This window comes from Aquarana catesbeiana, linkage group LG03 (genome assembly GCF_042186555.1).
Source record: "Aquarana catesbeiana isolate 2022-GZ linkage group LG03, ASM4218655v1, whole genome shotgun sequence".
In the NCBI taxonomy this organism is placed as follows: domain Eukaryota; kingdom Metazoa; phylum Chordata; class Amphibia; order Anura; family Ranidae; genus Aquarana; species Aquarana catesbeiana.
In genome coordinates, this window is record NC_133326.1 from 117,732,353 (window position 1) to 117,745,070 (window position 12,718).

The following is a 12,718-nucleotide window of genomic DNA, read 5'->3' on the forward strand; positions in this document are numbered from 1 at the left end:
TGAGCCTTGTAAAAGTGATCGGGTGGCTGTAGAGCAGCATAGCTCCCAACTGTCCCTGATTTGGAGGGACTGTCCCTGATTTGGAGCAATGTCCCTCATTCCACCTCATATGTCCATCATTTTGGTCTGATCTATATAGTTGTATATAAAATGCACTTTTTTTCTTTCAAAAAGTGTTTCCCAGTGCTAAACCTTTCATCCATGTTCTAAATTGCTGCATTTGTACATTTTAAAAGCCAATATAAAGGAATAGTAGTGGTAAAAAAAAGTCCTTGTGGATTTAATTAACCTTTTTTTTTTGGTTAATTCTCCTTTAAGGGGTGTGGCAGGGGGCGTGCCCTATGCTTACATACATTTGTTAGTAGGTGTCCCTCATTCCCATCTCAAAATGTTGGGAGGTATGGAGCAGCTTGATCACTTTTACAGGAAAGAGGATCGCTGGATCTAAAAAATGATACCAGGATCATTGCTGCCTTTAATAACCACGGGGTACATCCTAAGAATGGGAGGTGGTTAAATCAGTTTTATGGGTTTTGTGTTTTATTTTATTGTTTCAAGAATTGTTTTTACTCTTTTATTGTTTATTAAACTGGAGGAACTTATGGTTACTGTTTCCTTTTTTGAAGGACTAATTCATTTCCTAATTTGACCCTGGATGACTGTGAGCTAAGTGAGTACCTTTTTATGTACAGAGTAATAATAAAAAGTATATCTAAATGTTTGAGGACCCAATGGAACATGTGAACCAGGGTCAGCACCACTTTAAGTGCCAGTTCACACTGGGGTGGCTTCAAAGTGGCCTGACTCCGAAGCCACTCCGTACAGCGCGACTTCAGCGCGGCTTGCAAACGACTTCTGTAATAGAAGTGAATGTAAATCTCTCTGAAGTCGTCCCCAAAAGGGGCAGGAACCTTTTTCTAAGTCAGAGCGACTTGAGTCGCTCCGATTAGAGCAGTTTCATTGCACTGCATGGAGCGCGACTTGTCAAGTGGCTACATTTTCTGACAGGCCGCCTCAGTGTGGACCGAGCTTAAGAGATTCATGGGCCCAGGGCAGAGGTCACCTTAGAGGGTATTTGCTAGTTTTGTAAAATAATAGGTATGCTGTGCATTTCAAACAACTTGTACCTTTAAAGTTTATCTGACACTTTGGAGCAAATCCAAGAGGACAATGAAAGCAGGCATACAGTATGTTAAATTTTCCTTGTGTAATTTGTCAATGCTGTACATGTGATAAAAAACATGTTTTATATTCACACAAGACGACTTTTCAAGTGACTTTGGACACATAAAGTCGCATCCCATTGATTTCAATGGCATCCGTTCAAATCTATGCAAATTAAAGTCGCGGCAACTTTGAAAATGTTCCTGCGCGGCTTTCATGCAACTTTCTTGCATGTTGAATGTCAGAGTGTAAAGTTGCATGAAAGTCACATCAAAGTTGCCTCTAAGTTGCACTCAAAATCACACGACTTTGGTCCAGTGACCTGGTATTAACCTAGCACAAGTACTTGCAGCCCTTCTGCTATGGGCATTACAGCCCTCTTACGATAGACAGCTATATATCAAAATAGGCCGTCAGGCAATTTATTGAAAAAAAAAAAAACATTGTCACATTTGTAACAGGACAGGCACAATGCCAAGCTTCATGAATGCTAACTTTTCACCAGATTATACTTGGTGAAAAGCTATCTTGACATGAACACCTATGTTTTACTTTTTCACCACTCAGTTTTGTTGGATGGAAGCACTGTAGCTGACATTACCACTTGTAACTAAATCTAAGATGCATATTTTTTAATACAGCTCTTTTTTAAGGTTTAGCACTTATTGGCTCTTCAATTTTACCAGCTCTTCGCCAGAGTTAGGAGTTCTGTCAATCTTGGACAATCTTGATTCAATACGTTCAGGGATTTTAAATGCCGTGGGCACAGGCAAGAAGGGGGCATAGTATTCACATCTCCCTCTAGCAGTGACTAATGCTTTGTTTTAGTTATGTCATTGTAGAGTCTCTTTAAATTTAACCACAATGTATCTTTTTTTAACTAGAGTCCGAAACTTTGCCTCAAAAAGGAAGTCTGTCCCCACGCCCAAATGAAAATAAAGTACTACCTCGATCTGTCTATTATGTAACATGCCCAGCAGAGTCAAAGCAGGCCACTTACTGGTGGACATACGGTGATAACCTCAAGGAAAGTTGCACCCCACAAAATGGCAAATGCGACTTGCTCTTTGACAATATCAAAGCCCCTGGAGAATACAGATGTATGGAAGAAGAAGGCGCAAAACAACGTATGGTAACAGAGTATAAATTTACTGTGGAAAACAGCTCCTGGAGGATGAGAAATAGCTGGCTAGTGGCACTGGTAATTCCAGTGTGTATCACATTGTATAGTCATATGACACCCCCTGCAAGAAGCTGAGATTTCCCAGCCCAGGCCACCACTGATATATGATATTGAACTTCAAGGGTTAAAATACAATGATGGAATGAACTGTGAGATAAAATACACAGGGAAAGGTCTAAACATGATGGGAATCCGACATATGAATGATATCTGACTACATGTTACCTCGGGTCTACTCATATCTCAAAGATCTAACCAGATGAACAGACTTTTCATGTAGGATCTTGTGGCCGAAGGGCAGGGTTTAGGTCTACTTTGGTCTAAAATACACCCACAGAAAATGTATCCATTTAATGTGAATGAAGACTGCAAATTTAAATTCATAATTTAAGCGTATTCAGTAAACATTTGTCACTGAGAAACAGAAACAGCTAAAATACAAAACAAGCTAACAAATATGAGTGATAACGTTAAGTGTCTAATAGTAGTATTTAGGAATAGTTTAATTCCACTGGAAACTGAACAGCTGTAAGGGCTTTTTGCAGCTGTCATCTGTAACATGATGTCAGCATTCACAAATATGTCATTTGTGTGGACAGATTAACAACTGCTTTTTGAATAGAATTTTCACATTTCCAGCACAGTTGAAAAAGAGGGATGTGTAATGCCGCATACACACGAGCGGACTTGCCAACGGGCTAAACTCTATCGGCATTTCCGATGGAAAGATTTAGAACATGTTCTATATCTGAGTCCGTCGGAAAAACAAAAGAAGAGCGACAATTTTGAAAAAACATCATATCTTTTCCTTTTTGCTATAATAAATATCCCAAATGTAAAAAAAAAAAAATATATATATATATATATATATATATATATATATATATATATATATATATATTTTTTCCCTCAGTTTAGGCTGATGTGTATTCTTCTACATATTTTTAATTAAAAAAAAAAAACGCAATAAGCGTATATTGATTGGTTTGCGCAAAAGTTATAGCGTCTACAAAATAGGGGATAGATTTATGGCATTTTTTTTTTTTTTTTTGCTAGCAATGGTGGTGATCTGTGATCTTTATCAGGACTGCGATATTGCGGCGGACAAATTGGACACTTTTGACACAATTTTGGGACCATTGACAATTATACAGCGATCAGTGGTATGAAAATGCACTGATTACTGTATAAATGTCACTGGCAGGGAAGAGGTTAACACTAGAATGCCATCAAGGGGTTAACTGTGTTCCCTAGGTGTGTTCTAACTGTAGGGGGGATGGGACTGAGTAGGGGAGTAGAGAGATCAGTGTTTCTACTTAGTACATATTTAGTATGAACACACGATCTGTCTTCTCTCCCCTGAGAAAACCGGGATTTGTGTGTTTACACACACAGATCCCGGTTCTCGCTCTGTCACGAGCGATCCCGGGTGCTCGGCGGTCATCGCACCTGCCGGGCACTCGCATCGGCTCCGGGCACACGCTGCAGGCACACGCTGCGGGCACGCGCGCCTCCTACATCGTCTTAAAGGGCCGACGTACAGCTACGGCGACTCGCCCAGGGGAGCTATTCTGCTGCAGTATAACTGCGGTGGCCGGTCGGGAACCAGTTAAAGTGGTTGTAAACCCCAGACATGAAATATGATCAAAGCACATCCCTCTATAGTATGTACCTGTCTCAATCCAGAGCACTAGGGGTGATTTTTGTCTGCTGCCTTGTTCCTCTGCTATCTGCACAATTCACTTCTGATAAGTTTTCCTGACACCAAGAGGTTAGAAGGTGACAGGGGAGGGCGCTCAAGCTGACATCATCAGCTCTTTTCCTGTGAGCTGTGTGAAAGGAGGTATATATCTCCCCTCCAATCAGCTTTTAGAGCTCTTCTCACTGAGCTTTGCAGAGTTTAACTTCAGCCCCCCCCCCCCCCCCCCACACACACACACACTGCTTTCTGGAAGCTCAGACAAGCTGTATAAATTCTGGACTTTGAATGGCTGTAGAGGAGAGAAGACTGCAGATAAGCATGTACAAGTTGTGTAGGAGGATTTATTTCAGCTTTGTGTATCGTCTGGGGCCAATCACTTCACTGGGTATATGTAAGGGGTTACAATCACTTTAAGCCATATTTCCCAGCTCTGGTCCTCAGTATCTTAGTTCGTACTGATGTTTCCCTGTATGGGTATTCTGGGATGTGATGGTGACCCAATGGCAATGTAGATTGCTACCATGCATTCCATTACCTTAAAGTGGGGCCGAGTAATGTATATACATAAGACTGTACTGAACAGCAATGACCATAACTTTAAGCCTATTTTATGACCACAATTCAAGTTTGTTAATATTATTGAAAAATAGAATATTAGAAAAAAAAAGCAGGCTATTTACTGTGCTGATCAGAGAACAGAGCTTGCAAAGATGTACCATCAAAATTTTCAAGTATGAGCAGCATACCCAGAGCTTTGTCTCATTGTTGCTGCTGACAAACAATGCATGGACAAGTATGAGTGGGGGGAAGAATCAGGCCCCCTCACAGGGAACTTTCCAGAAAGTTACAAAAATATCACTGAGCAATATTGAGCAGTGCACCTACACCTCCCCTTTATTGTCTCATAAGAAATCAGACAGGACCCAGTAATCACAAGTCAAGCTTGTAATAAGGTGCATTGGTAATTGTTGGCCTGTCTATGACCATCTGTAGTTTACTTAAATTCAATTGAATCACAGAAAATCACCAATACCAAAAGAGCAAAATTATCTCAATGTTGCACTTTTTTTTCTTCCTTAAGAACTTTTTAAATCCATTTCCACTTTCACAGTAATAAATTGGGGAGAACCTGTGCAAATGTCATGTTTTTTGTAACCATTAATTTGATTAAGTTGGCACTGAAGGCAGTAGGAAACAAGAAAATCCAGACAAATATGAGCTGCCTCAGAGTTGCCAGATAAAATAGGTGATTTGGTGGGAACCACCACATCTGTTGGCATACAGTAAGTCCCAACATAAAGCTGTGTCCCCTTTTTCTTGCTGAGGGTGGAAACACCATAACTGAACTTCCCTTTGTAAACCAATTCTATTACTGATATATTTAACTGAATGTAACTTTTATATTGACTCTTATTTATTTAAATAATTTATGAGGTTTTTTTTTTTACATTGCCTGTATTGTATTCCTATGCTTACTTCATGGTGAGTATTTAACTGCTGCTGGATAGCAAAAACCACATTAAAGGCACATAGCTATATAGCGCGTCATTTCTAGCCTTTTGAGGCACTACTTGACCAAAATATTTAGTGCCTTATATAGTAACGTTCATGTGGTGCATTACATACCATGAGAAGAACATGTTTACAACATTTTTAGAACAAAAAAAAAAGTTCTGGGCAGTATTTCTCATGCTATGTGTTGAAAATGTGATTCTCCCAGTGACTTACATTAACATTTCAGCACTTGCTTTTGCACAATTTGTATGTACTATTTATTGTTATTGAAGTTAAGGCAACCCCATCTTTGAGGAAAATGCTTGAAGGTAAACTCTTCAAAATGCTACTGTAGCCACCAAAACACACCAAATTCCAGGACATGGAGAGAGCAGATATGTCCCTTGCCTACAATGCAGTGCTCAGGGTTTGCATGACAGGTCCAAGGGCTTTTGTGGGGCGAGGGAGCGTGCCTTAAAGCGGAGTTCTACCCAAAAGTGGAACTTCTGCTTTAAAGAGTCCTAACCCCCTGACATGCTACATTTGGCATGTAATTTTTTTTTTGGGTGGGGGTACCTAGTTTTGACAGGTACCCAGCTCCCACTTCCGCTTGCGCCGCCTAGATGACTCCTCCTCTTTCCCTCTCTCCCTCCCTCCCTGCAATTTTCTGGAACACGTTACAGGTCCCAAAAGATTGCTCAACCATTCCGGACAGCGCAGCGGGACTCACGCATGCACAGTGCGCACCCGGCTGTGAAGCCGCAGGCTGTCACAGCCGGGTGCCCACACTAGTGATGCCGGCACGGAGGAGAGAACCAAGGCTTCGGGCGGCCGCATCGCTGGATCGTGGGAAAGGTGAATGTGTGTTTATTAAAAGTCAGCAGCACTTTTTGTAGCTGCTGACTTTTGATAAACTGCAAAACGAGTGGAACTCCACTTTATACCATACAAATATTAACTTTCACAGTCAATATCTGCATATTCAGAGAGCTTTAGTGGTGAATTTAGAAAGTTTGCAGTAATGCTGCAGGTACTGTAGGCTATTGCATCTTATGGTACCTACTTTACAACGACCGGTCCAATTACTGCCATAGCAGCCCCTGTGGTTGCTACTGGGTTCAAACTGGGGTTGGCCCAGTCAGGGCTCCAGGGATGAGAGGCAGTGAGTTCAAGGAAGACCTTCTATCCTTTCCTGCCCAGCCTGCCTATAAGCAGGTAAATTAGGCCGCCTGGCCCAATACAACCTGGGTGACAGCTCACCCTATCAATACTGTCAGTTGTAAACATAGAAGCCAACAGAGGAGGTTGTCAGTTACTCACTTCCTCTGTGGCTCTGACTGATGTAGAGTGGAACAGAGGATGTGACTAGTAAAAAACTTCCTTCTAGCTTCTTTATTTACAAGTAACAGTGACAATCAGGTGATCAGTCACAACAGGTCCCGCACTGATGAAGGTTTGGATGAGTTTAGCCTAAGCACCAGCATTAGTAAGCCATTTCTGAGGTATTCTGTAATCACTGTGCACTGCGTCACTTTGCTGTACATTCCTTACTGCACACCAATCATTTCACATGCCATGCAATCCCAGAAACATTTCTAAAGAAAATCCTATCCCAACACCACCTAAAAAACTGTACTTTTATTTTCTCCATCAGCTCATCCCACACAGTAGTTACTTTTTTGTATCACTTGACCCTCCCTTTTAGATTGTAAGCTTTCATGAGCTATGGCTCTTCAATCCCCCTTGTATTGAATTGTATTGTAACTGTATCATCTAAATTTATTTTTTTATTAAACATGCTGTGAAAACTGTTGTCACTATATAAATCCTGTATTGTAGTAATAACAATATTAATTGTATATTCCTTTTTCTGCACACCTTATATGCAATGCTCTACAGTCTCTATTCCACACATTTTTATCATTTTTCTGAGACAGAGCCTTCTTTTGGTGGTATTTAATCACCACTGGGTTTTTTATTTTTTGCTAAATAAAAAGAAAACATTTTGGGAAAAAAAAGTTTTTCTTAGTTCTTTTAGAACATTTTGTAAATAAGTTTTTCCTCCTTCACTGATATGTGCTGATGAGGCTGCACTGATGGGCACTTATAGGCGGCACTGATGAGCTGGCACATTTTGGAAAAAAAAACGTTTTTTCTTAGTTCTTTTAGAAAATTTTGTAAATAAGTATTTTTTTCAGCTTCACTGATATGTGCTGATGAGGCTGCACTGATGGCCACTGATAGGCAGCACTGATGAGGTGGCACTGATGAGATGGCATTGAGGGGCACTGATGAGGAGGCACTGCTATGCAGCACTGATTGGTGGCACTGATGGACACTGATAGGCAGCACTTATGGACACTGATAGGCGGCACGGATAGGTGGCACTGCTTGGCACTGACTGGCATCACTGATGACTGATGGGCACTAACTGGGGTCACTGCTGGGCACTGTTGGGGCTGCACTGATAATCAGTGCCCTGATTATCTGTACAGGTCTTCCCTGAGAGGAACAAGCCAAAGTTAGAAGCTGATTGGTTACCATGCACAGCTCTACCAGATTTTGCACTCTCTACTTTTAGTAAATCAACCTATTATACATATACCATTCTGTACATTCTTCAGTTCACATCACCATCAATATGCCATGTTATTCATTCTCTGTTGCACGCCTCCTTATTCTGTATGCCATGCTGTATTTTACTTACTCCACATCCCCTTATTGTGTATGCCTTGCTGTATTTTTTCTATTCTGCCCTACCTCATTCCATATGATGTGCTGTATATTCCCTATTCTGAACAGGTTTATTTTAACATTTTATTTTTAACAATGCATTATTCTGTACGCAGTGCTAACCATAGTGTAGTCCACACTGACCCTTTCTGTATGCAGTTCTGTATGTTTTATATTCCACACTGACCCATTAACCCAATTTCACTGCTGCATCTTCTGTTGTAACCCTAACATGGTAATTAAGGTGTTGTACAGAGGTGTTTTTTTACTTGTTAGGTGGAAAGGTGGGCATTTAGATGTATGATGGGGGGAGTAAACCCCTGTTTACAGCATCATAATTTTTTAACATTTTTCTTTAAAAAAACAGCAGGGGTTCTGCCTGAAAGCATGTCACACCTAGAGCCGCCTGTTGCCTATGTTCACTAGAACCCCACCCCCCCAAAAAAATGAATCCCTCCTCTGTGCACTGATTTCATTTTGCTTTGTTACCAGCTCCTATATCCTATACTAAGCCCTGATAAACTAGCACCCATCTTTTCAATTAGGACTCTTCATTTGCCATTAAGGGTATTCATATTGGACAGGGGGTATGCAGGCAGAAGGGTGGGACTAAGAAGAGAAGAACATGTATTGGCTAATAAAGGTAATATTGGACACTTTCTGCTGCCAACCATTAGGCAGAACCTTAGCGTATAAAAACAGTTTGGTGAAGAATAGATGTAGCACAAACTATGCTCGGTCTAATTTACGATAATACCCACATCTCACAAAATGTTAGATTTTTTTCCTGTTTCTAACAGTATAGACCCAAATCTTGTAAAATAATCGCCTGTTTTTAGTAATTTTGCATTGATTTGTTATATAATTGTATTGATTGCACTGTGTACATATTATCTTGACTTTTTATATAGTTATTTTGTTCTGTTAAAAATATGAAGTACGCATTTCACACCCATCAAATGATGTTTGAAGTAAAAGCAAGAAAAAGTAACATTAACTTATATATGCAGGAGCCCAACTTTTTTGTGAAACTATCCCAATTGTTATACCAGAGATATAGACTGTGGTCATTTCTCAGACCTCCAAATGTTATGGGCGCTGTAAGCTGTATGTGGTAGCAAAATACGCCATCAAGATATAACATATAATAGTAGATTTGATTAAATATCATAACCTGCACCAATGAACCATGTAGCATTTTGAGAAAACTGTGATGGACGCTGTCAGTAAAACTCTATTCAATCTTCTTTTCCCCATTCTATTCCTATTAGTACATAATGACAAGGACAGGACAATTTTCATGTTAAAGTGGTAGCACTGTAGTAATATATCATAGATAAGGAATACATTTCTTTTCCAGAGCAAGAAAACTTCACACTTTATATTTTGAAGTGTGTTGCCCAATGCAGAGCAGCCAGCCCTCATTCACTTCTATGATGAATGGCCCTTCTCAAGAACCTAGGGGTTAGTGCACCATACACTGTGAAAAACCTAAACTGCATTGAATATGATCTTGTGTATTGCAGTGTATGTACAGGTCAATCCTCTGTATATTTGGAGGTGAATGGGGGCCTCTCTTTATATCCTGACAGTCTTTGCAGATGTTCAGGAAGTACAGCTGCATCTCCAATGATGGACTTTAATGCCAATGTTTAAAATTGCCTATACAGAGAGCATTGGGGCATCCTGTTTACTTGCAGGGAACAGCTGTTATTTGTTATAATTAAATTTATTTTCAGCCATGTGACTGTTTTTGTAGCAATTATTTGCTTTCATGTGGAAAATATTGGTCATTATGTCACATAATAATGGTCGTAGCCTTAGGTGTTGAGCCTTCTAATAAAATTATACATCTGTGCTTGCCTCTCAGAAATACATTTTTTTTTGTTCATTAGATGTCTGTTATAATATAAAAATATATATATTTATTTCAAATAAAGGCAGATGCTATTTTTAAAATATTAAGTGGTCTATTTATATTGATTTAAAAAAAAAACCATCAATAGCACAGAATCTTTAAATGCAATAAGAGTTCAACTGAAAATTAAATGTGTTCCTAATCTACAGGCAGCAAACCTGTCTCAGACCCTCGGGTTCTGTTGCTAAACAGGTCTTCCCTCCCACTCTCCACTTAGACCATAACTTTATAAGAGGCTGCACACAAATGCCTCAGCATTTTCAGTATACATGATTGATTCAGACAGACCATGGGAACGCTACCTGGATATTCACTCTCTGACAAGTTTTGCCCAACCAATGGGCTTTTTTCTAGCCAGTTGATCTAAGACAATTTGTTTGGTGAAACACATCAGGAGTGAGGATCTGAGAGGATGTTCATATGGTCCACCTGGATCAATAAAAGTTTATTGGAGATGCTGGAGCACTTGGTGTGTGGTTACCATTCTTATAAAGTTTCAAGAGTTAATACTGTCTATGTCCCTGCTTAGTTGATTCACCCTCTCTATTTGTCTTGGTGTTCTGGATAGGACACATTTGCAGTGAGAGCTAAGCAGGGTTTTCCCTTACATTCAAGATATTTCCTCTATTGTCTGTGGGACAGAATTTGTGAAATTTCCCCAATGGGACATTGATGACAAACAAAAACAACAGGGCACACATCATCTTGGCTGCTAGGCAGGTTTTGGCCCAGGCGTGGAAATCCCGTAAATCCCTTTTGCAGAAGTTAAAGTCCTAGTTTATGAGTTATGAGAAACTGTCAATGCTTCAAAATGTTCCCGTGGAACAATGCCTACATGCCTTCCACATAGATTCTTTACTGATCTGAAAACCCTCAACCTCACCGAATGGATAGTTCTCAGTTGAGTTGTGCTTTAACTGAGCATGTTCTGATCAGTGGTCTCCTCTAGGTCTGCCGTGGGTTTCTCTTTGCCCTGTTCCTTAATTATTCCATCAACACCAACCCTCTCCCCCTTTTCTTTTACCCTGTCCTTGTATCCCCTGTGCCCCTATTCTTTCAGCTCTACTTACTCTACCACCAGAAAAAAGTTATTTACTGTTACTGATAGAACCAACTGATAATTGGTTACTGCCAGTCCCCATCAGCATTGGAGAGTCTATGCTTGCATTGCTACCTGCTTGTATATATATTTCTCTGTGTGGCTGTGTTGTTTTAAACCTGCCTATGTCCCAAAATGATTTTGGATGTGCGATTGTTTATTCTCTTAGTGCTCTTTGAACAAAAAATAAACCGAACAGGAGTTTTAATCATTTTCTACCCTGTATGTATAGCTGAGTGAAAGGTGGAAGCTGACTGCTACTTTCTGGTTGGAATAGTCATAGTGGAAGTGATGGTTTGCAGGGGGGGGCTCTTGAGGCTGTAGTGTCAATATTCTTCTTTGCAGATACATATTTACCATTTCTTGCATATTATTTACTGCATATTTTCTGGGTGGCCGAGGTCTTCTACATAAACCAACAATCTGCATATAAATCTGTATAAAACTTTGCAGGGGTACCTTTGCTTATGTTTTTAGCATTTGTTATGAGTTTTATCTGTCTCTGCAGCTGTTTTTTACAATGTAAATATTATAAACTTCATATCCTGTTACAGATAAAGAAATAGTGAAGTACAAAAAGGATGTGATTACTAGCCTTGTGATTTTGGTAACCACTAGGGGTGCTGAAATTACTCGTTGCACCGATGTGGCATCGATGCATAAGGACCGGAAAATCGATGTCGGGTGACGTCATGACTACTAGCCCCGCCCCTCCCAGGAAAGCGCTCCGAGCGTATTTTTAAAATGACTTTATTTTAATAGATGTTGTGTTACTATGGATGCTGTGCCCCCGCTGTATGTGCTTTTTAAAAAAACAATGTCACTTCATACCGAATTTCGCCGTAGTAGGATCCGATTCCGCTCATGTGACTCCCGGCCCATCCCGCCCCTCTCCGCTCTCCTCTCCACTCTCCTGAGTCCTGACGTCAGCGGGGAATTCTCAGTCCCGCCCGCCTCTCTTCTGATACGATAACTATAGTCAGCGGGCGGGACTGAGAATTCCCCGCTGACGTCAGGACTCAGGAGACACGTGAGAGGAGAGCGGAGAGGGGCGGGACGGGCCGGGAGTCACATGAGCGGGATCGTATTGTACAACGGCAAAATTCGGTATGAAGTGACATCGTTTTTTAAAAAGCACATACAGCAGGGGCACAGCATCCATAGTAACACAACATATATTAAAAGAAAGTAACTTGAAAAACAATAACCTTACACCTCACGCTCCGCTGACAGTTCCCTGGCAATCCTGTGCACATTCCACTGTTAACTCCTAGTGTGCTGGAAGGTGCAAACAGGAATGCCAAGGAACTGTCAGCACCAATGCTGGCCCGTGCATCGTGGGGGGGGGGGTAGTGATGGCTGCATTTAATGGGCACCGGTGGCTGTGCTTGACGGGCACAAGTGGCTGTGTTTGATGGGCACAGT

At 40.7% G+C, this 12,718-nt stretch overlaps 1 protein-coding gene across 2 annotated transcripts in view; it reads left to right on the top strand.

Moving 5' to 3' along the window:
- Positions 1-7,351, top strand: part of SEMA7A (semaphorin 7A (JohnMiltonHagen blood group)) — a 66,058-nt gene extending 58,707 nt beyond the window's left edge. For both annotated transcript variants that reach the window (XM_073619062.1, XM_073619063.1), the window contains exons 13-14: positions 627-670; positions 2,049-7,351. In XM_073619062.1, the coding sequence (XP_073475163.1) occupies positions 627-670; positions 2,049-2,422 (418 nt within the window). In that variant the 3' untranslated portion in view covers positions 2,423-7,351. The remainder of the gene's footprint in view (positions 1-626; positions 671-2,048) is intronic.
- The last annotated feature ends 5,367 nt before the right edge of the window (positions 7,352-12,718 follow it).